The sequence below is a fragment of the Triturus cristatus genome, chromosome 7 (genome assembly GCF_964204655.1).
Source record: "Triturus cristatus chromosome 7, aTriCri1.1, whole genome shotgun sequence".
In the NCBI taxonomy this organism is placed as follows: domain Eukaryota; kingdom Metazoa; phylum Chordata; class Amphibia; order Caudata; family Salamandridae; genus Triturus; species Triturus cristatus.
The window spans coordinates 293,639,264-293,665,905 of record NC_140590.1 but is presented as its reverse complement, the minus strand read 5'-3'; the positions used below and the strand labels follow the sequence as shown (position 1 = coordinate 293,665,905).

Below are 26,642 nucleotides of genomic sequence, written 5' to 3'. Positions count from 1 at the left end.
CTCTGAAGACCCAGATGTGATCTTTTTAAGAGCCTTCTCAGGTTTCTCCCCTGAGGTATGAGCCTGAGGAGATCTACCTCTCTTCTGAGACTTCCTTGAAACAGTTGACGCCTCATCACTGTCACTAGACACGGCGTCCTTCCTGGTCTTAAGTTTTTGGAGCCAAATTATCTTATAACAAAAGGTACGACATACCTTACACTCCTTCGCCTGGTGGTGTGGGTAAAGGCAGTATATACAATCTTTATGAGGATCGTCAGTATATAACCTCTTCTTTGAACAGGTGGCACAGGCTCTAAACAAGCCCTTCTTCTCCTTATCAGCCATTCTCCAAAAGATGATGTAGAAAAATCAGTTGAAAAATCTCCTCAATCTAGAACCAACTGTAGAATTTGAGCAGAGCTCAAAGGAGACTCCCTAGCACAACGTGCGGTAGAAAATCTGAGGGGCAGAAGGTTCTCTCAGGAGTGTTCTAGAGGGTGAGACGCTCTGATTGGTTCAGGGACAAGTTTAGTCCTTTTTTAAATAACGAAGGTTATGGGTTGCAAAGGAAAATGGGCCTAGGCCTTTTTTCAGTTTGCTATACTACTAAGCAATGCTTTTTTATGTACCAGAGACTCCCGTCTCGACGACGGGGAATGATTCAGGCAAGTGAATCTATGAAAGCTCCAATACTGGAGTAAATTGCATCACATCCTCTTGCTTTACTTAATCAAGATTCTAAAGAAGATATTTATATTTATTCCCAGGGAATTGCAAAATAACTGTGGTGGTAGCACTGATCCTCTCAAGGATAAATTATTGTAATGTCCTTTATTTAGGGATAATTAAGGGGCCTTGGTTGAAATTACAATCTCTGCAGAACAGTTACTTTTGAAGCTGCCTACATTCAGTTCTGTCTCCAAAAAGATTCAGGATCTTCACTGGCTGTTGGTGGTGGACAGAGTGAAATTCAATGTGTTCTGCCTGGCCAATAAAGCCTTGCATGGCTCGGGCCCTCTATACCTGTAAAAATCTATTTAATTGGTACTCCCTTCGGAGAGACCCAAGATCTACCACAACCAACTGGTGATCATCCCAAACATAAAAAAGATCACATTGGGGGCAGAAGATTCTCCTACTTAGATGGTAAACTATGGAACACCCTGCCCCTATCTTTAAGATCCCAATCTAGTCACTCTCTCTTTAGAAAATCACTAAAGACATGGCTATTTGGCGCCTCCTCTAATTCATCCTGTCTCCTTGGTAGCTGTTTTCGGAGGGTTCCGCTAGCGCCAAGATAAATCAGTGATTGTGCGCTTTATAAAATACTTACATGACCAGTCATCTTTCTTCCTTCCTCTCACCATTCTCCCTCCTGCTTTCATTCTCCTTCCTGTCCCTCTTCAATCCACCTCTCCTATCTTCGTTCTTCTCTCCCTTATGCCGTCCCCATTCTTCAACCATTTCTTTCTTTGTCCTTCCCATTGCAGAGGCATCTAACTTCCTTCTCCACTCCTGATCACCTCACCCTCCTACATCTCTCTTCCTTCTTTTACCTTCCCTCTATCCCTCTCAGCTTCCTGTCACCCTGTCTTGTTGCACCTCCATCCATCAGCTTTCCCTCCTTCATGTCTTTTGGTCACCCTTACAGCCAGGACTCTCCCTCTTTAAATTGAGACCTTGCTGCCTGCTTGGGCGTTGAATGGGGTTCTCAGAGACCAGTGATGAGAGCACAGCGACCACAACTTGTCAAGGCCTACTCACTCTTATGATGATAGAGTGATACGCGACTCCATAAATTTATTAAGACAAGTGATGGTGGGTGGATCACGTGAAGCCACTGACATACAGAGTTACCTTGGCCAGCCCGAAAGGTCAGGCCAGGCACTTAAGCCCACGGACACAAAAAGTGTCCTGGTTGCTGCCCACTGATTAACATCACGACTCATTGACCACTGGAAAACAGTTTGTGATCAAAAGGCTTTATCTGGAAGGTCCTTTGTTGACATTTTGTTTCTTTTTGCTGCAAGGTGCATCTGTTACCTGTTCCCCACTGGATTTGGGCTTTGTACCAAGATGTATAGATATAAATGTTAGGAGACCTGATCCGCAAACACCAACTTAATCACTTAAACTGTATTTTGATTTTTTTTCCTGTAGTTTTATATAGCGCGGACTTGATCTTGAGGCTGTAAAAAGGCATACCAGTCATGTTCAATTCAAGGAATTGCTCAGGCCTCTTTGTACCCGTGTGAATTGGTGCATCATACGATGGTCATAATGTACTGATACGTGCATTATGTCTAGCTACATTTTGTTCATGAAATTAGAAAATATTGTCTTCTGCTTCTGACATTTTTAGATGAGGTGAGTGTCCTTTGTAAGCTACACTCACACTAGGTGTTACCACTTTGGTACCTTCTACAATGTGGAATAGAAAAACGCAATAAATTCAGGATGCATTTTTTTCATTGGGAAGAGAATATGGGAAGAAATCTTCATGTGCAAGAGAGAGCATTTGCATAGTAATGGTGTATTTTCAATCAAGTACATAATAGTAGTACGTACAACTCAGTAGTACTAATTTGAAGAATAAGCAATGGAAGAACTGAAACATACATATGTCTTATACTGTCAGTACCAACTAGCATGCATCAGGAATACCATTCACCATTTGATAAGACATTTTCGAGAACATCTATGTGGTATCCTGAATGCAGAATATAAACATCCTCTAACTGAGCACTACTTTAAATCATATAATAACAGCAGAATGTTCACCTTTCAGTGAACTGAATACATCCAACGAACATAAAAATGATCCTCAGAAAACATGTGAATGGACATTAAGACTGGATACAGCATGACAAGGATTAAACACAGCGAGAGAATTACAGACATTAGTATTAAAAACAAAGACATGCAATTATGACAATCAAAAAAGTAACCTGTACAATACATTCCAATCTGATATTGCTCATATGAGCTAATATGGAAGACTGATTTTGTTTTTGGCAGATGGCCCACCATCCATCAGGGTAATGCAGGTATTTCTATTGTACAGAGGTAAGACTCCCTCCTGCCATATTTCTAGTCTTCGCCTGCATGGACAGGCTATAATTCATGGCAAAGTGCAATTGGGACTAAAATATTAGAGCAGTCCAATGAGAGATTTTTCATCTATAATGTTAACCTTAATTTTAGTTCTGGACATATAATGTAAATTAAGAGTATAGAATTCAGTGATTAAATTCAACATGGTGCTTTGGTCTTCCTCGTACAAAAAGACACATAGGCAGTTTATAGCACTAGTGCTTTTGAGAGATAATACTCACATATGTAGTATACACATAAAATATATAGTTCTTTTATTTTCACACAAGAAGAGCCTACTTTGAAAATTATGAGGACTTTCCTAATGCTCACACACTTAAATTTGTTCTTACTACATGGCTCGCTTGATGAAACACAGGACAGATGCGGCCAGAACACACAACCCGAGACTTGACCAGTAAGAAATGGCCTCTGCAATCAACATAAGTTTCATAGACCCATCTGCTATTAGAGATGAATGAGATTCCTGACACATTGTGCTGATGTTATTTACTTTGGCACCAGAGACAACAGAAAATGTAGTAAAAGATATGCACGTGGGGTAACAGAAAAAAAACTTTAATGTTAGCAAAATAGGCTAACCTCAAGCTCCTACTAATGTAAGTGCACTATCATTCTGTACTTATTTTCAAAATGATCATTACTCTGCAAATGCACCCCCATGCAGGACAATTTATTCCCACATTCCTTTACTACCAATAACAAAATATTAATTAAAGGAATAGGATATTTTCTGGTCCCACATTGTAGCGGTACCACCAAAAGTGAGTTTAGCTTATCGAGCGCACGCATTGCATCACCTGAACAATGTCATAGAACACTACATACAGTAAATATTGAAACAATAAAATAATACGTTTATCATTTCATTCAAAGAATGTAACTAAATACAATGAAAACCGTATATTGCACCAATTCATAGTGGTTTAAAATGGTCAGTTTTGTTTAGCATGGAGTGGGCAATGAGCAATACGCACATAAAATTTTAAGAGCCTATAATATGGTCTGTGCAAATACTTGAATTTGACACAACTGGTATGTCTTTTTCATTTTTCTTTCTTTATGTTGTTATTCCAATTCACATTGTTATCCATCTTGATAAAGACTACTTGCTAATCCAAACAAGAGCGAAACATGTGTCAGGTGTCATATGTATATAACTTTAGAAATATAATTTAAAAAAATGCTGTAACAGTCCTTGGACAATTGCATTTTAAAGAGTCTGACCTTAAATGACCTTGGGATGGTTTCCCTGCCAAATGTCTTTCCACCAACAGAGTTTGCAAATACCTTAAAGGGTGAAAGTTTGTGGATGTGCATATTCTTTAAATGCTATCTGCATAGGGATCACCTATGTATTGATAGAGCTGAGATAACTTTCAGGGTCATTATTAGTTATATATTTGACTGCTTTTATTTATTCATCAGGAATACTTTCAGGTCAGGTCTCAGTCAGACTACCAGTTATTTTATCTGAGTACTGCTAGGCATTTTGTTAGTGTGAATAACCATGCAATACCTATATAAGCTATTTTCGAGAATATAGTACAGCTCGATCCTTAGCAAAAGTGTAAAGGTCTGCTCCTTTATTTCCCCTCAAACACTTTACATCCGTTTTCGACTGTAATACTTTGGTGTTGTGACTCTAACAATGAAGTACAACATGTTGTTTTCACTAATGCTATAAACCGGTTCTACGTGGGCATCTACCAGTAAAGTGAACTCACCTGAGATAGCAAAGCCACTGAAGCCAACAGCCAGGACAAGGAAGGAGATGGCCACCCCTCTGGTGTGAGAGTAGCCCACGACGAGCAGAAGGGTCGCTTCCATTCCAAAGCCTAGAAGGATCAGCAGTAGAAAGAGAACAAGGTCACAAGTATTAACATGTCATTAAGTTTAAATCAAGGACTTTACAAGAAGAAATTTGTGTTTTTGTCATTATCAAGATATTTTATATTAGTAGGGCGTTGTTGCTCTTCCAGCTGCTCCAGGCATTTCTGATATTTTCATCACAGATTACAGTCTGCATGATGTTGTTGCTACCTGTTTGGGTATTTTGTTGTGTTAAGTGTCAAGTGCAATGACTTATCCTGTAAACGGTGGGAGTATGACTTTGATGTCATAGATGTGCGGCTGGACATGTATCTATATACCAACAGCCGAGGTGTCGTCGACTACTATTTCACAGCCCAGTGATGAAGGACCCTTAAGAGGTGTGATTGACTTACATCATGAAAGCCCAACCCAGAGAAACTATTCACCAGGTCAGCCCTTGACAAAAAAACCTCTACAGCATCTTTCACAATAAGCAAGGCTAGCCCAAGACACTGCCACCAGCCTTAAAGTAGTAGGGGTTCGTCTGATATTTCCTGTCTGACCAGGCTCTGCGTATTTTCATATTCTAACTCCCAAAAAGGCAAAGCACGGGTCACATGTTTTTAGTGGGACGAGTCAGTAGGACAGGTCCAAGTATTCTGACCTTTCAACCAGCCTTAAGTGATAGTGAATGGTTTGATTTTTCCTCCCTGGCAGGGATCGACATACTTTCATCTACAAATGATGAGAGGAGGCTGATTGAGGGCCGTATCTCTGCAGTAAGAAGGGTCAGTTGGATTGGACCATGTTCCCAGGAATCAGCCTGAGCCATTACAACCATCCTTCAAGTAGTAAGGGGTAATTTCATTTTTCCCTAAAATGTGCCTAATCTACACCTGTTTCTTTAAGATTACCTATAAAGATAAGATATTTACCTTTGTGAATCCTGGAAAACCTCAAGAGTTTATCTATTGTCACAAACTAGGAGAAGGCATGGAAATAAAAAGAAGTGGGGATCTATAAACTGATTTAAACCTATGCCTCCTTTGCCACATTTTGTTTTAACTCCTTCTTGTCACTTGTATGTTGAAATCTGAAGGTCTGTATACCTTTTTTTATTAAACTAGTTTTCTTTTACACTCTATAGGCCTCCATCCCTCAAGTTGATTCCCATCTGCTACTGACCGTACCTCTACATTTGAAGAAGTCAGTTCCGATGTCGTATTTCCTTTCTTCACCCTCACTGTTCGCCCTAATGTTGCGTATGGGTAGGTTGATATATGTCCTATATATTTGAATTTATTCTCCTGTCATATTGTTGACTGTTGTCTTTAATGCACTGCCTATTTCTTTTCTTTATCAGCCTATATTTTTCATTAATTTGTTATATTTACTTGTATTTTACTAAATCTGTTCCAACTTTTGTAGGTCAGTTGGAACACCTTTTTGTCCATCTTCTATTTAGTTGTTCCACCGCCCTCTAAAGTTTGGGGAATTCTCTTTGGTTTGTGTCTCATTCTGCATCTGGGATCTTTGCTTCCCTTGTCGTCTTTACAAAATGTAGAATGGTACTTCCATCCCCTGCTTTCTCTTTAGTTGCTTCTGTTGTGCATGTTAATGTTGCTTTGTTCCTAATTTTCCATTTTTATTTAGTGTCAGAATGTACTGCTTTATACTGTATTTGAGAAAGATGTTATTTGTTTACATTATATCCAAGATTAAAATATATTATGAAATATTATTAAAACACTAAAAATGTTACTTGCCAAGCTAAAGAGAGATCTTGTTACAAGAAACACATTTGTTTGCTGAAGACATTTACAATACATAATGGGTTGGACAACTGTTTATCTCACCTGCACATAAAAATAAGAACAGGGCTGCTATTTTTTCACACGAATGTTAAATTGTCTGGTATTTCTCATTGATGTTATGAATATGGTGATGGGATGGGTTTTGGCATAACTTAAAATTGAAGACGTCCGTGTATTTGAATATTTATTGTGCTAATCATATTAGACTTCTTTTTGGGATAGCTTTTCATCTATAATGCTAATGGTTTGCAAATATTTGTTCATCATGGGTGGAGACTGCAATCAACTTATGGATCCCTTTCTTTACAGGAATTTGATTGTCAGTTAGACATGCCTAGATCTTTCAAAAGAGTTACTTCCCAAAAGGCACTGGTAGATGCATGGAGAATCATTAACCCTGACCTTAAAGAATGCTCTATTTCACAGTACATGAATCCCAAACCAGTATAACTTATATATTCCTAAGTAAGCACATGGTCCAACATTTGGCTAATGCAGAGATTGGAGCTATTCTAATAGCAGACTCTGGGCCAGATGTACGACCTGCAAAATAGCGCCTCGCAAATTGCGACTCATTTACGACTCGCAATTTTCGAGTTTACGGTCACAAAACATTCATACATTGCTTTGCGGACACAATTAGGAAAGGAACGCCACTTCCTAATAGCGACTCGCAATTCCTAAATAGCAAGCCGCAAATAAATTGCAACTCACTATTTAGCAATTGTACATGGCCCTGGGCCAGTTTGCATGCGCAAACGGGTCGCAAACCCGTTTGCGCATGCAATTTAGGGTCGTACAGCTGGCCCTCTGCCCCTGTTTGGATATTTCACTGGTGCATATTCGAAATAATAGGTGACGTTTTAAAAATGTTTTGTTACAAGATAAAAATTGTTGTTGGGTTATAAAACGTTAGAGTTTTTATTTTTTTACTTTAACACAAATAAAGATTCATCTTTCCATTGTATTTGGAATCCATTTAAGGCATAGTATTACCTAGGTCAATACTAAAAAGTAGAAAGCTGTAATGGAAGCCTTTGCTATTTTAGAGAACATTAAACATCTGAAACCATACCTTTAGGGTTATCAAAACATGTTTCATCAATGAACTGGTTGCAGTAAAGATTGACTTTAACAAAGCCTCAACAGGTAGGGCTTGCTTACTAAAAAAGAATGTCAGAAATTATGTTGTGAAAAACAGAACAGGTTCTCTCCTGGCTAGCTATCATACATTTAGAAGGCTATAGTTATTTGCATTTTTAATGATCTAGGGATGAAATTGCCTAAAAATCTTGATATAGCAAATTGCTTTGCTAAGCTCTTGGAAAGTCTTTATTCCTGAAAATATACCAACAGAAGATTCTTTAGTTTCATATTTCAAAAATATCCCAAAAAGCAATTCAGATTTAAAATTGTCCCCTTATATAAAAGAGATACAGGGTGCTATTAGTAAACTACCAAAAGGGAGAGCACCTGGGCATGATGGATTTGCAGCATAGTTTTATTTGTATTTTTGTACTCTTAATTCCTAAAGTTTTATCTTTAACTCAGTACTTATTTTCAATATGTAGCTATGATTCATATTCTTTCAAAAAAGAATAAGATCAACCATTGTATACAGTTACCAACCCATTTCTTAAATTAACACTGACTGCACAAATGTGCATATGACCTGGCTTGAAGGTTGGAAAATGGTCTCCCATAACTTATAGGCTGGAAACAATCGGGCTTTGTGGAAGGCAGGGTGATTGCTGCCAATTCCGGGACTTTTTAAAAATGTCCTTTTCGAACCCTCAAATGTGAAGAAATCCGTTGCTTCAATCATCTAAAATACAGAAAAAGTTTTTGATAGAAAACACTGACAATTCTTAACAAAATATTTAAAATGGCATGGTATTGGCCAAAACATTTTCAAATGTGTTTCTTTATTACATTCCTCTCCATAATTCTCAGTGCTAGTTAATGTAATTCAACACTCTTATTTTCCTTCACGTAAAGACACTATTCAAGGTTATCCCTGTTACCCCTCCCCTACTGTTTATCCTTGTCTTGGAATCTTTTCTATACAGGGTTAGGAGATTTGTTAATTTCACTGGTTTCATTTCTAATGACCTAAACATCAAAATTACAGATTATGTGGATGACTTTCTGCTATTCAGTTCTAAACCCGATCAATCCTTGCCTATTTTCTAATGACTTTTCTTCTTTTTTTGGAAACTTCATGGGCTATAAGCGGAATGGTGATAAGTCTGAAGTATTGCCACTAAATAAATTCTTCGTTAAGGAAGCTTTACAGAGATTTGGTTTATTCTGGATTTCTACCAAAGTTATATGCAGATCAGTTTGGTAATGTACTTCATAAAGGGAGACATTAAATACCAACCTTATGGAATATAACTTAAATCAGATAGAAAAATGCTCCCCTTTATATTTTACATTATCACTTTTTCTCTTCTCGTATTACCTATTATAATACAAAGATCTTGTTACTCTAAAATTGATGGTATGGCCCCTAATTTCTTATGACATTTTGAGAAAAAATTTCCAAAACAAACTTCTGTTGGCTCTAAACAAATATTGTCTTATAATATTGATTGAGATTTAATGAAAACTAAATTGAGGTTTCTTTTAGAACACTTTCATTTCCACGTTCCTAAACACATTCTATGTATGTTTCAATGCCCCAAGTTTTAGATAGTACCAACACTTAAGCACTCTCGTTCCTTACTTAGAACATATTTTGTTGATGGCATCTCTTCATTAGAATAATTTAGCTAGGGTCCTATGAAGTAAAAAAATGGGTCATAATCAAAGGCAACGTGATCTATTAAACAAAAGGGACATCAAAGGGAATCTTGTTTGTCGTCCAACTTATGAAAGATGATGAGGTAATTTCTTTAACAGCCCATTACAAGTATAAGCACCCTAAAAAATATTTTATTTTCTTGCTGAGATGTGTACCTTCTATATGCCTGGCCTTTGTTTTCTTCTTTGTTTTGTGTTTTGTCTTTAATAAACAGATATTAACCACAACAAATATTTTATTGAGTATACAAAGTTATTTGCTCCCTAAAATAAACAATATTTGATTTCAATTGAACAATTTTTAACACTAAGTCCAATCAGGAAGTTTCATTCTTTATTCGGAATCCTTCTAAATCTTCTCCCATATATATCTATATCTATATAGATATATATGTAGAAGAAGCCGTCTCTAATTGTGTTAAATCTGTCATTGAGACACTGGTGGAATCTGACATGAACTCCTCTTGCCATACACCATCCTGGGATAGAATCGGGTTCAAAATTCACTCTACTTCAAGGTCTGCTACCATGATTCAAGCCTTCTCTTCTTCTACTACAGTCTGTATTAAGAATATTATGCATTCGCATAGGATTTGAAACATAACAACTCCTGGCTTTGTGAATCACAAAGAGGTACTTATCTTCATATACTTTTTACATGTCCTAATTATCTATTTTGGAAAGACTTTTGGAACAAGATTATTTTAATACTTGATTCATCAATTCTTTTCTCGGTTGTTAATCTCTTTCGTGGCGAGACTCTAGCTATTTTAGTCATAATTCTTCACTGAGTATGTTCAATGATATTGTTATTGCTCTTGCCTTGCAAGTTATAACTTCCAATTGGAAGTTAATTGATCGTATTTACCTAAAATGTTGGTGAAATTCAGCATCTTTGTCCTTAGACTGGATAGCTCTAACTTTAATTCTTTGACACTTTCTGTTAAACAAGGGAAAATGTGGTCTCCTTTGACAAAGTATTGATCTAAATATGCTGCTACTTCATTCACAAATGTCACAAAAGTATATACATTTCTTTAATTCATTATGTTAAACAGAACTCAATTTCTTATTGTTTTTGTTCCTTACCTTTTATTCTCATCCTTCCTTGTAGCTTTACAACTAGTACCCTATTCTTTTTACTATCATAACCTTTCTTTTATCTTAGATTAAATAGTATGCGTTTTTTTCTTCTTTCTTTTTCCTTTTTTACTATTTCTCTGTTTCATCCCTTTTCCTTTACTTTTCACATTTTACTTTCTTCCTACCATTTAATTTTTTCTTATCAATTAAAATTGTACTTTTTTCTTTTCATAATATTTTGCTTGTCTCTATGAACATATTTACTTTGTTGATCTATGTATCAGATATATTATTAATTACAGTTAATGTTTAATGTTTCTTGTATTAATCCTGTGTATTATTATAGTTCACATAAACTGAATGACTCATTCACTTTTCGTACAGGCGTGCGTTAATCTATTTGTATTATATTAATCAAAACTATTAAATTGAAAGAAAAGTCAGGCTTATTAAAGCTCTTTTCTAAGCAGACAGCACAAGCCTTTGTAATAACAGACTCCTTAGAAGCCAGTCTCTACTCACACTCACTGTATGTTTCTTCTTGTTTTTACAATAGCAAGAAGATGCAGAGCACTTATAAGAAAGTTGGTTTTACAGTCTACTCTATATAAATATACACCCATACATTCAAATTATCTTATCAAGTTTAAATCTAATCCAAGATGTGATATCTCTCAGAGTCTTGTCCCCTTTGCAGTTTTGCCATATGTGGGACAACTCTGCGTGCTATACCTACATATGGCCCTTTCTGATTAACCTCATTTACTCAGTAATGCACGCATTATGGTGAGTAATTCAAGGCTTCTAACAGATTAAAATCCCCATAGATGTCACTGAATGCAGTGAAGCACTGCCAAACTTACCGCCACAGTTCATCATCTTGCGGACATTTGTGGTTGTCATGATCCTTTTGGTACGCAGGAAGTCAGCAATTTGGCCTCCAATGGGCACTATGATTGTCATCACCAAGTGCGGGAGCGCAGAGAGGAGGCCCACCTATACGGGAGATACAGATGTGTTAGTATAGAAGTTGCATGCAAGTCAATTAATGAAAGTACTTCCAATTTATGGCACAATTTAGAATGTTTTCTGCACGCTATTGTGGGGCCATGTGGTGTGTCACCACACTGGTAGTGAAAAAGCTGCAGCATTTAGGACCGAAACACAAAACCTTTTGCTCTCGTAAGTTGAACGTTTACGCGTAAATGGCTTCACTTATGAGAGCAAATTGATTTTGTACTATAAATGAATAAATACATTAACAGTTGGATGCTATCTCAGAATAATGTAATATTATGACTGATTAAATCTCCTACCATGGCATTGAAATCAACTATGTATGCAGAACTGCCTACAGATGCAAGTAATTGGGAATTCATAAAACCTTTCAAGGAGTGCTATTGGAAACTTATTGCCTTCTAAAAATATGTCAATTTAGGCCTAAGCGAGAAAGCTGTACTCAGATTTATACAGGTTTTAAAGAATGGGGCACCATCATGGTGGCAGAGTTGTTTTTATCAAAGTATATGCCTCTGACATGTAAGATGCCACTTTGGGAGAAGTGAGGTTCTGGAATAAATATCTCCTTTACTCCAGTGGAAAGCTGAAACAGATCAGGACATTAGACCATGCTCTAAGTGAGTGCCTATTGTCAGAAGGCGTATATCTTTTCTCCTTTATATGCTGGGGAGGGTTGTTTCCAAATGTATGTTAGGCATAAAGGCACTCACTCACAAAACATATGTTTACTATCAAATGAAACATTTCTATGACTGTCTATGACTGCTTGTTTTGCCTTGAAAGTTGGAGATCACCCACAAACATGTATATTTGTGGACTTTACTAAACTCATCTCCGTCCCCTTTCCAACCAAGAAGTGTTCAGAAATTTACTTCAGCAAAGGGCTGAAGTAACTCTTTTTCCTGGATGGGAAGTGGAGTCAATCACACTTGCATTTGGTGTAGTTGTAGAGGAAGGACTTTCACACAGGCAAAAATGTTTTTTTTCCACTCTCTATTAAATCAGGCCCTTAGAAACTAGCTTTTCCTGATAAAGTCTTGTTTTTGCCCACAATATATAAAAATGAAGGACAGATATCTAACTAACCAAATAATGTCTCTTAGGACCTGATTTTGAGTTTGCCTAATTGAAAGTGCTATTTATCGCACCCTATATAAGCCAATATTCCAAGGTTTGGATATTATCGAGTGCACTAAATAACGACTATTCTAAGTTTTCACGGAATGACATGCGGATTTTGGTGCTTACCACACCAGAATCTCCATGTGTTGGTATATACCTTATCGTTTTCTCATTCTAAATTTCAGCAGGTTTGACCATCAACAGGGAAAGCAATGCTAGGGAGTCATCTCCCACCTCATTCAGAAGACACTCACTTTGCTGATCTCAAAGCCAAAGACCTCCTCGAAGTATGCCGGCTGGCTAATGAGCAGCAGGTAGAAGGTCCAACTGCGGCAGAAGTTGGCAACAATGATGGCGTAGACAGGCATGGATGTGAAGAACTTCCGCCAGGGGGCCTTGAATTTCTGCAACAGGAGGAATTAAAGAGTGGTTAAGCGCCCAGGTTAAGTTAACTAAATGTCCATCTTCTCTTCATCCCACTTCATCTTTTTTCCTCTTTATACATGCTCGCCTTCCTTCTGTTGTCACTCTCATATAAAGAAAACAAACCTGGACCCGCTTAACCCAGATAACTATAGCTCGATTTCCAATGGACCTTTTCTGGGCAAACTGATAGAGCAGCATTCGCCGAGATGTCACAATTCCTTGAAGATAATTCCATACTTTCAGACTTCCAAACAGGATTCCATCCAAGAACAGAGTTGACCAGAATGAAGTTGCTGCACTACTTCCCTTGGACCTCTCGGCTGCCTTTGACACTGTTGACCATGACACTAATACAAAGACACTATGAAGCCAGTATAGAGGGGACTGATCTAAACTGGACCACATCCTACCTTCACATCAGAGCTAATGTCATCCATGCCCTCCTTTCTCATCCAAGCTGTACTTCACAAAAGCAGTAATCCCTCATGGCCCTATCATCTCACCCATGCATTTTAACATTTACAAGAAGTCATTACCGGCACTGATCAATCAATTTCACCTCACATGCTATAACTATGCAGATGACACACAAATACTCCTTAAACTAGAAAGCCCCAAAGATATTGGACACACACATTTTCACTTGTCTCAGAGCCGTAGAACAGTGCATGACATGGAGCCATCTCAAATTGAATGCTTGAAAAACAGAAATACTCATGTGTGGCGACTGGAAAAATTATGACCCACTCGCCACATGGCCTGATGACCTGGGAACATCACCTAAAGTATCAAAGGAAGTAAGAAACCTCGGAATTACCATGGACTCCAAGCTATCAATGAATGTCCAAGTGGACAAACTAGCAAGATCAAGTTTAGTCACTATGGACAATGTACCTGCACTTGCACTGTCAGCCACCGGCCATGCTGACACCGCTACACATGGGAGTTATCAATAGACTGAACAAACACTTAATTGGTCTTAGTGACCTTAAGGCCTGGATATAAAATGGGGGCTACCAGATTACAAAGATATTGGTGACCATTCAATGGGGTTGAACACAGGCTGTCCTTGCTAACTGTAATTCACGCGACAGAGGGCATTGTTCTCATGATTGTATGTTTTTGTTGTCTGTAACATGCAAAGAAAAGTAAAACATATTTAAAAAATGTTTTGTCACAAACTCTGCGACGCATCTCCCCCTACCTGGGATTTCCACACAAGGTCCAGGCTACTATTTCTCTTGTCCTGTCTAAACTCGATTATGCCAACAGCTTCTGCCACGGATCACCTTTTACAACTATGAAAAGACTACACAAGATTCAGAACTCTGCTTCCAGACTACTCTTACATATAAAGCCACAAGCCCACATCTTCCCAGCCTTGAAATCCCTTTATTGGTTACCAGTTGCCAGAAGATCCACATTCAAGCTGCTTTGTTTCACCCACAAAGTGATTCATGGAACAGGACCGCACTTCATGAGTAATAAAATCACAAAATACATTCAACAAAGGAACCTCCGCTCTAGATTGGCACCTCGCCTCAAAATCCCACCATACAAGAAAAAAACGTAGGTGGCACATCCTTCTCCGTTCAAGCAGCCAAAATATGGAACTCTTTACCCACAAACATAAGATCCATGGATGACTACCTTATCTTCAGAAGACTACTCAAGAGTTGGCTCTTCCCCATATAACAACCATACCCAACATAAATATACAGCACATCCCTCTGTATAAGCATTTGTTTGGACTATCGAAGTGTACCTACATATGTATTTTGCTTTGTATAAACATGTATAACAAATATGTTTTTAAATATATAGTTATTTGTTAGTTCTACTTAACAAATGCACATATTACTTATGGTTATATTATTCTATGTTTAACAAATATATAGGTGACTGCATAAATAAATCTTTTATCATATAACTATTTAGCTACAATTGATTCACTATTGAATTACATTTTTATCAATGAAAACAAATGAATTACATTTAATACAGCAACACTTGAAAGTCTGAGTTTATTAAAAACAATTTAAATCCACATATATTTCCTTCCTTATGCATATATACCATCCTTGGACTTGTGTATCTTTATATGTATTACTTTGCATCTCCAATACACTACCCTATATTTCACCCTATACCTCTCGCATTATATCCTCTACCTTCACTCTGACTCATCTCTAACCTCATTCCACTACTCTCTCCAATGCTCTACCCTATTTCTCACCAAATATCTCTCTCAATATATCCTCTACCTCAACCCTCTTACTCATCCCAAACCCCATTCTACTACTACGATCCACAAAATAACCCTTTCTAGACTCTTCCCTCCTCTAACCCTGCTTGCATCATCTCAAACCTCTTTTACTATTCAGACCTCCTTTTCCCCTCCTACTACTCTGAGCTAAATCCTTCCCTCTTCTATCTCTCCACTATCCTTTTCAATCCAAATAACAGACTAACATGTCCACTACTCAAATTAAAGTCATATATCCCTATACTAATTCCCCACTAATCCTGTTTGTGTTTTGGAGTAGCGTGCTACCTACCGAAAAGGGCTTTGACACCTCATAAGGGTAGCAAGGGCTATGTAAATGCAAACCCTTCCCTCTTCTATCCCTCCACTATCCTTTTCAATCCAAATAACAAACTAACATGTACGCCGCTCAAATTAATTTCATATTTTCCTATACTAATTCACCACTAATCCTTTTTGGGTTCTGGAGTAGATTACTACCCGCCCAAAAGCGCTTCAACACCTCATCAGGGTTAGAAAGCGCTATGTAAATGCAAACCTTTTCCTCTTCTATCCCTCCACTATCCTTTTTCAATAGAAATACCAAACTTGCATGTCCACCACTCAAATTATTTTCATATTCCCCTATACTAATTTCCCCACTAATCTTGCTTGGGTTCCGGAGTAGCGTGCTACCCGCCGGAAAGCACCTCAACACCCCATCAGGGGTAGCAAGTTCTGTATAAATGCAAACTCTTCCCTCCCCACTTCTATCCCTCCACTATCCTTTTCAATCCAAATAATAGACTAACAAGTCCACAGCTCAAATACATTCCATATTTCCCAATAATAATTCACGACTAATTCTTTTTGGGTTCCGGAGTAGCGTGCTACTCTCTGAAAAAGCACTTTGACGCCTCGTCAGGGGTAGTAAGCGCTAAATAAATACAATTACAATCCTTTATTCTTCATAAAAAGCTGTATGACTTTGGTGACCCATATACATGATATACACGTAGTAGCTAAGTACACAGTATATGAAAAACCCAACTGGAACTTGGGTAGGAACAATATTTTATATTATAGCCTTCGTCTTGGTAAATATTTTAGTGCTAAATATTAATTGTAGTGTTAGTCTGTAAAAAAATGCAAGAGAAAGAAAAGAGTAAAGCTAATAGCCTTTGTGTGAAAATGTTGTGTAAAACGAAAACATAACCCTTAACATTTTACAATGAGGCACAACATTTCGGAGATGAAAGATAATTGAGGAAGCAGATTTCAATAGGTAGGACTTGGTCCTTTTAGGTTTGCCTGTGGTGTCCCACAGGGATCTGCTCTGAATACTCTGTTAATCAACATGTTCTTGAGCCTGGCCTAAACACACCTTAGAGTTGGCATCTAAGCATCTCCAAACATTACACAAATCTTCAAGTGCTCTGCGAATGAACAGTCCCAAGAGAGCTTTCAACTAGAGGTCTCCACTGCAGTCAGTTGGGGCCTTGGATGCAATCCAACTACTTAAAATTGAAGATTGAAAGGATGGAATCCTTTGTATGTGGAGACCACTCTTTTGATCTTTGAATTCTGACGATACACATTGAGATTTATCTGTGTGCATCTGCACCAGTCGTATGAAATATGGAGTAGTAAACTCCTGTAATTTAAATTTAAAAATTGATCAATAATGTATTAAGTACTTCATATCCTAAATAAATCATTGACATTTGTTTTCAGACACGCAAGACTTCTTTCTTTCCTTTCTTTCTTTTCTCCTGTCAACACATTTATCATACTCGAATCTACAGAACAGTTCTCAGACTAGCTGATACTAGTTTGAAAATGTAGCTCTAAAATTATTTTTGGAGAGGAGTTCCTTGCTCCATAATGCTGTTTTTTCCTCACAGATGCAACTTAAATACTAACCACGAGTGGATTCATGAACTGAGTGCTCTCTCCTATACTCTCTTCAATGTATCTCCGTTCTTCATCCGAAATGGATGGGTGCTGTGCTGGACTCTCGTAGGATACCAGGATCCAGAACATGTACCAGAATATTCCAAAACTTCCTGAAATCAAAGAAGAGAATCCCAATTAGAGTCCCCATCTTGAAGCGCGGATATACTTCATCCGTGTATCCATCAGGACCTCCTCAACCCTGCTGAATTTTAGGAAAGAGCTGAAGATACACTTCTTTATGTTTAAATGTCTTTATTGATTTTCATAACAGAACGTAATTAGTTTTAATACAAATACAGTAAATATATAGTAATTCTATTATCAATCCTGTAGGTATTAGATGGCTTATAAGTGTAAATAATACGATGAATCCCCCTCTCCCCTTCCAAGCCAAATAAATTGAAAACAAGAACCAACAAAGATCAAAAAGATCCTCCCCCCGCTTTGGTCTTTCTATGTGGCCCGCACGTCAGTCTGGTATGTGTGTATGGGTATAACTGTTCATGGAGCTGGTGGTGCAGGCTCAGCGAGGCGCAATAGACGTAGATATTTAGGGCATGGAGCTCCCGGAATTTAGAGGTGAGTAGTGTTAGGAAAGGTTTCCAGAGGTCGTGGAACGAGGTTCCTTGATGAGTAAGGGACAGCGATATCTTCTCCATCCGCAATATGCACCATAGACGATGAAGCCACTCCACGTGGGTTGGGCTTGTTTTTCCCCCCAGTGTGTTAAGATATTCTGTAGGGCGGCCTCTAGCACCAGAGCAATCCTTTTGCCTCTGAGCGATTTAAGCGCATAAGTGATGGCGTTCGGCAGTCCCAGTAAGGTGTATGTGGGAAAGCAAGGTAGCTGGGTGTCAAAGTGAGCGTCTACGTCGTCTAATACTTGCGACCAGTATCCAGAAACTCGAGGGCACTCCAATAAAAGATGGGTAAGTGTGCCTGGTAAGCCACAGGCTCTCCAACACAGGGGACTTCGGTCTGGGTTGCCTCTATGGAGTCTTTGAGGGGTTAAGTACCAGTAAGTGGCGATTATTGTGGTGGTCTTTATAGTATATGTCTTCCCTCTCCTTGGCCGATAATAATCTTCCAATTTCTCCCTCCCATCTCCGTTGGCCCAGGGATTTACCTGCCTTGGGGGGACGCCTAAGCAGGGAGTAATGCTCAGATATTAAGTGAGAGTCTGAGTGTTTAGTCAGCAACCATTTTTCGAATGGTGCCTCTGTGCTTTGTCGCGGAACCCTGCTGGCAATACCCAGTGTCTAATTTGGTGGTTGCGAAAGCGCTCAGTCTCAGGGAGATTCTATTATGTACGAAAATCGTCAAAGGTCTGCGTCCCTCTTGTGTCCACGGATTGTACGTTCTTGTGACCATCCCCGGTGTAAATTCTGGGTTATTGACTATGGGGGTCAGCGGCGAGGGGAATGTCATTAGTGTTCTAGTCGTGGCCATCTTATCCCAGATCTTCAGGGAGGTGCGTGTGATCATTGAAAGGTAAAGGTTGGGGGGGGGGGCACATTCCTTTAAAGAGGAAAGGGATCCCCCAAAGTGCCTAGTTCGCTAAGGCTCTGTCCATAAAAAGCCAGTGCTTTCGGATTCTGGACGTGACCATTCAACCAGTACTCTAGCTGCACCGCCCAATATTACTCCTGCAGGTTTGGGACAGCTAGTCCACCCTCCCTTGATGTTCTGTAACATAGGGGGTCATTAGTATGTCCGCCCGCCATACCCCCGGGAAACGGGACCGCCCGCAAAGCATGCGGCGGTCCCGCAACTACAATTAGGATGCACCCGCCACACTGGCGGGTGCATCCTGCATTCATGACATTGCGGCGGGCGGTGCTAAAAGCACCGCCCGCCGCAATGCCACAAAAGCAAGTTGTGCTTTTCAATGCACAACGTGAGAGGCACTGCGCGGTGCCTGCCACGTTGTTGCATTTAAATGCAGGGGGGTACATGTGCACCCCCACCCCCCAGAATCCCTGGGGGCCAGCTACAGGCCCCCAATGTCGAAGTCCGCATGCCATTCCGTGGCGGCAAGGCATGTCCCCGCCTGCATATTAATATGGATGGCGGTATCTACCAGACATCGCCACCATGTTAACAGCTTTTCCACCCGGTAGGCATTCGGGCGGATTCCCTACCGGCGGAAAACTGGCAGACGGTCTTTCCCTCCGCCGGGGTCCCGCCGTCACAGTAATATGGCGGGGGGAATTGGCATGCGGGCAGGAAAGAATGTCGGGCGGATCGCCACCGCCATGCGGGCGGTGGCGATCCGCTTGACATTTTAATGGGCCTCTTAGTTCTCTGTGTAGTCTGGACTTCTTATCCTGCCATATAAAGTGTTTGATGTCTCTTTGCATGGAGTGAATCATTCCTGGGGGGTGTTCTAACGGAAGGGCCTGAAATAGAAATAGTATCTTGGGTAGGATTGTCATTTTGATCGCTGCTATGCGACCTAACCAAGATAATGTGTGTGGCCTCCATCTCCTTAGGCATTCTTGTATGTGCTGAAGTAATACCATGTAGGATACCTAAGTAGGGTACAGCTTCTTGGGACCATTGTATTTGGTAGTCACGCTTCAGTTCTGCTACTGTGGCTTTTGTGAGAGACAGGTTAAGGACTTGGGATTTGTGACCATTGATTTAGAATCCTGCCGCTAGTGAAAAGTGGCCCAGCTCTGCCATAAAGGAGGTTAGAGAGACTTTGGGACTTTTTTGGGTTGTCACTACGCCATCTGCATACAAGCTAATCTTGTGCTCCTCCCCTCCAAACCTCACCCCTGTTTTCAGAGGGTTGCTGTGGACTTTATGGGCCATGGGCTCCATGCAGAGAGCGAAGAGAAGTGGGGAAAGGGGGCATCCCTGCCTCGTGCCCTACTGAATGAGAAAGGGAGAGGATGTTTACCCATACACCCGGACCAACGCTCTTGGTTTAGTGTAGCTGTTTAGCACCCAGCCCAGAAACCTCTCTGGGATACCAAAGAGTCTCACTGTTGCCTCTATTGAATGCTTTTACTGCGTTGATGGAGAGAATCATGCACTCTGTGCTGAAGCGCTGGGCTTTATCAATGAGTTGCAGGAGGTGTTTTGTGTTATCTGCACATTGTCAGTTGGGCACAAATCCTGCTTGGTCCGGGTCAATCAGTACTGACAGCAGGGGGGAGAGGCGGTGCACTAGAATCCCTGTGAATAGCTCAAAAACGACATTGAGGAGGGATATTGGCCTGTAAGACGCACACTGTTTTTTGTCCTTGCCAGGCTTGTGTATCACCGCTATCGATGCCTCTAGCATTGTTGATGGAAGAGGGGAAGAGGTCCTGATTGCATTGTACAGCCTCATGAGAATCCGAGCCAGGGTAGAGCAAAAGCTTTTTTAAAAAAGGGATGGGAAGCCGTCTGGGCCTGGGGACTTAAGCATTTTCTATCTGGAGATGGCAGAGATCACTGCCTCCAGCATAATTGGGGATTCAAGAGACTCTGCCTGTCCAGATGTTATTTTAGTGGTGGTCACGTCTAGCAGGTATTGGGCTGGGCTGTCTGGGGGTAGGTATTGTGACCCATTTAGCTCCACATAATATTGGTAGAAGGCCTCAGCAATACTCTGGTATGTGTGCTGCTCTTGCGGGTTGACAAGTGATGAGATGCTGGTAGTTCGCCTCTGCACCCTAAATCTGTTAGCTAATAATCTCCGACATCCATCTTCTCCCGCATAAAAGGTGTGCCTCAAACGCAGTGCTGCGTATTCCACCCTGTCTAGATCTAATCCTGCCAGCTGAGCTCGAGCCACCTCCAGCTGTCTCCAGATCCTGGGGGCGCCCGTTCTCTGGTGTATTTGCTCTAGCTCCTGTACTGCCTGTGAGAGATGGTCTCTCTTTTCTTTGCGGTTTTTGTTATTTGCTGTGGCAGTGGCTATCAGCTCCCCCCTAATGACCGCCTTCAGGGCGTCCCAGAGGATTGCTATTGGGGTTTCTGGAGTTTTGTTTACTTCTAGGTAATTTATTATTGCTTTTGTTATTTGCTGCACCACTTCTGGGCGGTGGAGCATTGTTTCTCTCAGGCACCAGGTGCGGGGGACGGATGTCGGGAAGGGTTAAGTGTCAAGCTAAGTGTTGAGTGGTCCGATAATGAATGAGCTAGTATACCGGTTTGACGGACCAGAGTTATGAGTGCTGCGGAGGCTAGAAAGTAATTTATCCTGGCATAGGTCTTATGGGAATGAGAGTAAAACGTGTACTCCCTGTCTGTAGGATGAAAATTTCTCCAATCATCTGTCAGTTCTCCCTCTTCCACTACCAAGATACACCTCTTTAAAGAACACCACAGCATGACGCAGTTACAATCCACTTCCATTCTCAGAACCCAGCTACCCTTCCAATTTCTTGCTGACTATCTGTTTGCCTTTGACCCTTATAGTGCATCACTGACTTTTGGCTGGGCTTCCGCTTTACAGATTCCACGGACATACAACATACAGATGGAGTGGGACTTGACCTAGTGGGAACTAGCAGTTGTGAGTGAATAGGGACCTGAAGCAATACCCTTTCAATGGCTCCCAAGTACAACCTAATGTAATGGACAAGCAAGCAGTGCGATGTTAGAAGATTGGATATGCATAGATTAGTATTTTGCTTATTGTAATTGTTATAATGGAATCTCCCACTAACTATCTCCTACTGAGGGCTCCATTATATAGCCCTGTATTAGGGGTGATTGTAGAACAACATGCATGTCACCACAAAAATTGAGCCAGAAATATTTATCATACACCAGAAAACAGAATGTGACTGTAAGTGTACCCTATCAAATTCACCCAGACACTAATTTCCTTCTGAAGTATGTGGTCTGGGAATAGAAGTGGCATTTGGAACAGGCAGAAACCTAGGGACCTTAAATTGCATATTTGTATGCCTTGGAGGACAGGATCTAATATCAAGAGCCAACAAAGTATTGCTCATGGTCTTATCCCTGAAAATCAATTCAACCACGTCATAGTTGGAGTTAGTTGTGGACTTCCTCTTCGTGCTGATATCTGCGCGGATTACAGAGCGACAACCCCTGATGTGTCTGATGCAACGGGTCACTTTATTTTTGAGGGAATCTTCCCCTTAGGGCTCAGTGTTGGGGAATAATTAAAACACATTAACAATCATTATAGATGTAGCAAAATTATCTTGCTTGTTGATGGATGGCATGGGGAACCTAGATTCTTAGCCTGGATGAACCCTCTGGTTGAATGTGCGGGCTATTGTAGTCCGAAAAGAGTAAGCTTTGGGAGAAGATAATTTAGTAGGCTTGCTTTTTGGGCTGTTCAATCTAATATTCGCTCTACTTTTTGCATATGTATAACTGAATCCCTAGATGGGGTCTGTCCCTTTTTCTGATGTTGCTGCAAATAATCTGGTCTCAAGAGTCGGCTGGGAAAAGGATCGAGTTGAGGTGTTGCCGGTGAGCAAGAAAAGGATTGATCAGTGGGCGTTTTAGAATTAGTCCCGTTTTGAGCTAGAAGTTGGTTCCAAGTAACAGACATTAAATCAGTGATCAATGATATGCAATGTGCCTGATCAACACGGGGAGAAGAGCACAGAAAAAGTATTTGGTCAATATGGGAGTGACCATCAGAGGGGTCCGAAACCACTGCGGGGCCTGAAAAAGGTGCGAAGCAATTGCTACAGGGTAGGGGATCATCGGGAAGAGAGGAACAATGGTTCACTGATAGAATATCGATGTAACAAACATTGATGTTAAAAATATCGAGGAAAAATATCGACTAAAAAAATATTGACTCCCATACCTTAACAGCTAAGTACAAAAATATCAACTCAAAAATATTGAGGTAAAAAATATAGATTGATTTAAAAATATTGATTAAAAAATATATATATAAAATAAAATAATATATATTAAATATATTAAATACTAATATTATTTTTAACAAAATAAATTTAAGTTAATATAAATTTTGACTAAATATAACAAATGAACTTAATAAAAAATGTATAAACTCACAAGCATTGTAATTTATACATATACATATATTTACTTAAAATGTATTTAACTATTATCTTTATTTAATTTTTAATCTTTAAAATTATATAAAAATTATATATATATATATATATTCCAAAAGTCAGATAACGTGCGCTCTCAGGAACAAAGTAGATCAACACAGATAGCGGAGAAACGGGTGTTTATTCACAACGCGTTTCGACTTTACAAGCCTTGATCACGTGATCAAGGCTTGTAAAGTCGAAACGCGTTGTGAATAAACACCCGTTTCTCCGCTATCTGTGTTGATCTACTTTGTTCCTGAGAGCGCACGTTATCTGACTTTTGGAATATTTAATTTCCGGCGTGCTCCGCCGGCGTGTGCGCCAGCTCCCTTGGGTCGCAGCAATTCAGAAGGAGCGTTGTCTTGGAGTTTTATATATATATATATATATATATATATATATATATATATATATATATATATATATATATATATAAAACACAATAATTTCAAATAAAAAAAAATTCTATAATAAATTCAAACATTAAACTATTAAAAAAGATTCAGGGGCCGATTCCAATCGCCGGTCGGACAGCTGTCCGTAGCCTTACCCTGCGACCGACACGTACCCGGAGCCGGTCCGTCCTGTATAGGAAGTACGATGCGCATAACTGCCAAAAACACGACCGACACTTAGACTGTGAATCAAGACCCGTTCTCCGTCCGAGCCGTAACTCCCAAAGAGGAACCGTGTCGCCCGGAAGCAGTATCCATAGCAGTTTTCGGCATGACAAGTACGATGCGTACTTCCTACGCGCCGGACGGGTCGTCACGTACGGCACATCACAGCATCCGGAAAACAAGCATATCAGCTATGATTCGTGCCACAAATCAATACACGGCTACGAGACGGAACAGCTTGCAGTGGGGACGAGACGGAGCAACAAGCAGCGTGTACGACACAAACACATCATGAATCCCATCGCGCAGGTCATACTAGTACTCTACATCTATGACCGGATCAGGGACCGACGCCGACGGCGCAGACGGTAAGTCAGACACCTACCACATAAACAAACGACACGTACCCGCAAAATGGCACACACACACAGGAGATACATATCCTGGCCACTAACAACAGCCCACCATAGGGGTAGCATGGCCAGCACCACTAACACCCCCACCCATAGGGGACCTGTTGCCCATCACCCCTGCCACCCCCACTCAGAGGGCGTATGTTGCCCATCACCCCTGCCACCCCCACTCACAGGGCTTATGTTTCCCACCACCCCTGCCACCCCCACTCACAGGGGACCTGTTGCCCATCACCCCTGCCACCCCCACTCACAGGGCTTATGTTGCCCATCACCCCTGCCACCCCCACTCACAGGGCTTATGTTTCCCATCACCCCTGCCACCCCCACTCACAGGGCTTATGTTGCCCATCACCTCTGCCACCCCCACTCACAGGGGACCTGTTGCCCATCACCCCTGCCACCCCCACTCACAGGGGACCTGTTGCCCATCACCCCTGCCACCGCCACTCACAGGGGACCTGTTGCCCATCACCCCTGCCACCCCCACTCACAGGGCTTATGTTGCCCATCACCCCTGCCACCCCCACTCACAGGGTTTATGTTGCCCATCACCCCTGCCACCCCCCTCACAGGTCTTATGTTGCCCATCACCCCTGCCACCCCCACTCACAGGGCTTATGTTTCCCATCACCCCTGCCACCCCCACTCACAGGGGACCTGTTGCCCATCACCCCTGCCGCCCCCACTCACAGGGACCTGTTGCCCATCACCCCTGCCACCCCCACTCACAGGGCTTATGTTGCCCATCACCCCTGCCACCCCCACTCACAGGGCTTATGTTTCCCATCACCCCTGCCACCCCCACTCACAGGGGACCTGTTGCCCATCACCCCTGCCACCCCCACTCACAGGGAACCTGTTGCCCATCACCCCTGCCACCCCCACTCACAGGACTTATGTTGCCTATCACCCCTGCCACCCCCACTCACAGGGACCTGTTGGCCATCACCCCTGCCACCCCCACTCACAGGGCTTATGTTTCCCATCACCCCTGCCACCCCCACTCACAGGGCTTATGTTTCCCATCACCTCTGCCACCCCCACTCACAGGGGACCTGTTGCCCATCACCCCTGCCACCCCCACTCACAGGGCTTATGTTGCCCATCACCCCTGCCACCTCCACTCACAGAGCTTATGTTTCCCATCACCCCTGCCACCCCCACTCATAGGGGACCTGTTGGCCATTACCCCTGCCACCCCCAGCCATAGGATGGGTGATACGCAACACATCCAGCATACGCAAACATCGGGTATGTCCGCAAAATACATCTCCCACGACATCATGACAACAGTGTGTAGTCTGTGACAAATGCCCACAACAGTGAATATGGCTACGAGCATACAATGTAAGTAACAGCACATGTGAGACCAACACATGAGTGTGACATACACAAGGCAAGCATCACCATAGCACTGTGGCAATGTAAAAAGAACACCCCCTCACTGTGTAGAACAGAAGTCAAGTGGGGGCTCACAAAATGCAGCAGATGTGGAGCATTGTGGCGATGGGGACCAAACCCCCTCAACACAGTGACCAAAAGGTAAGTGTCATCATGGTCAAAGCTGCAAATAACTAACAGCATGTATGATCCCTGCTCCCAACACATCAAACACTTCTGGGGGAAAATAGTGGTTGTGTCCCATACACACAGAGATGTGTTGAGGCAAACAGTGCTGTGAAAACATAACACTCTCGGCCATGTGCAGACAAGCACCACACATGGGGGCTGACAATGCACACAGCGTACAATGACACAACAGCAGAAGTGACCATCACCAAGCATGCACACATCTCGAAAATAGACACACCAACCAAAACAACATGTGTAGACTACAGGTGTCAGCTCGCTAACTCATATTCCATGCCAGCAATGGCACCCAACAACCAGGATGAATGTGCACAATGATGTGAAATGACTCACAGGGACAGCATGCAAAATCACAGAAACAGCATCCAGGCAAAGGCCCACAACAGCAATATCAATGCACTGGTGCAGATGCACAAACACAAACAGGCAAACTCACACTGCACATCGGACACGTGTGTGCGTGTGTCACAGTATCCACAGGCAACTACACAACACATGAGAGGGGCTGAACCACAGTGACACAGATGTGGACACAGTGCTATACAAAAGTAAACCATCATTGGGACACCCTCAGTGGGCAATCA

General features: G+C 41.3%; 1 protein-coding gene across 2 annotated transcripts in view; it reads right to left on the bottom strand.

The window, feature by feature from the left end:
- The window catches only part of SLC17A7 (solute carrier family 17 member 7), a 768,585-nt gene that overhangs the window by 35,469 nt on the left and 706,474 nt on the right, over nt 1-26,642 (bottom strand). For both annotated transcript variants that reach the window (XM_085616330.1, XM_085616329.1), the window contains 4 exons: nt 17,350-17,492; nt 13,010-13,159; nt 11,477-11,609; nt 4,824-4,934 (listed from right to left, as the gene is read on the bottom strand). In XM_085616330.1, coding sequence (XP_085472456.1) covers nt 4,824-4,934; nt 11,477-11,609; nt 13,010-13,159; nt 17,350-17,492 — 537 coding nt within the window. The remainder of the gene's footprint in view (nt 1-4,823; nt 4,935-11,476; nt 11,610-13,009; nt 13,160-17,349; nt 17,493-26,642) is intronic.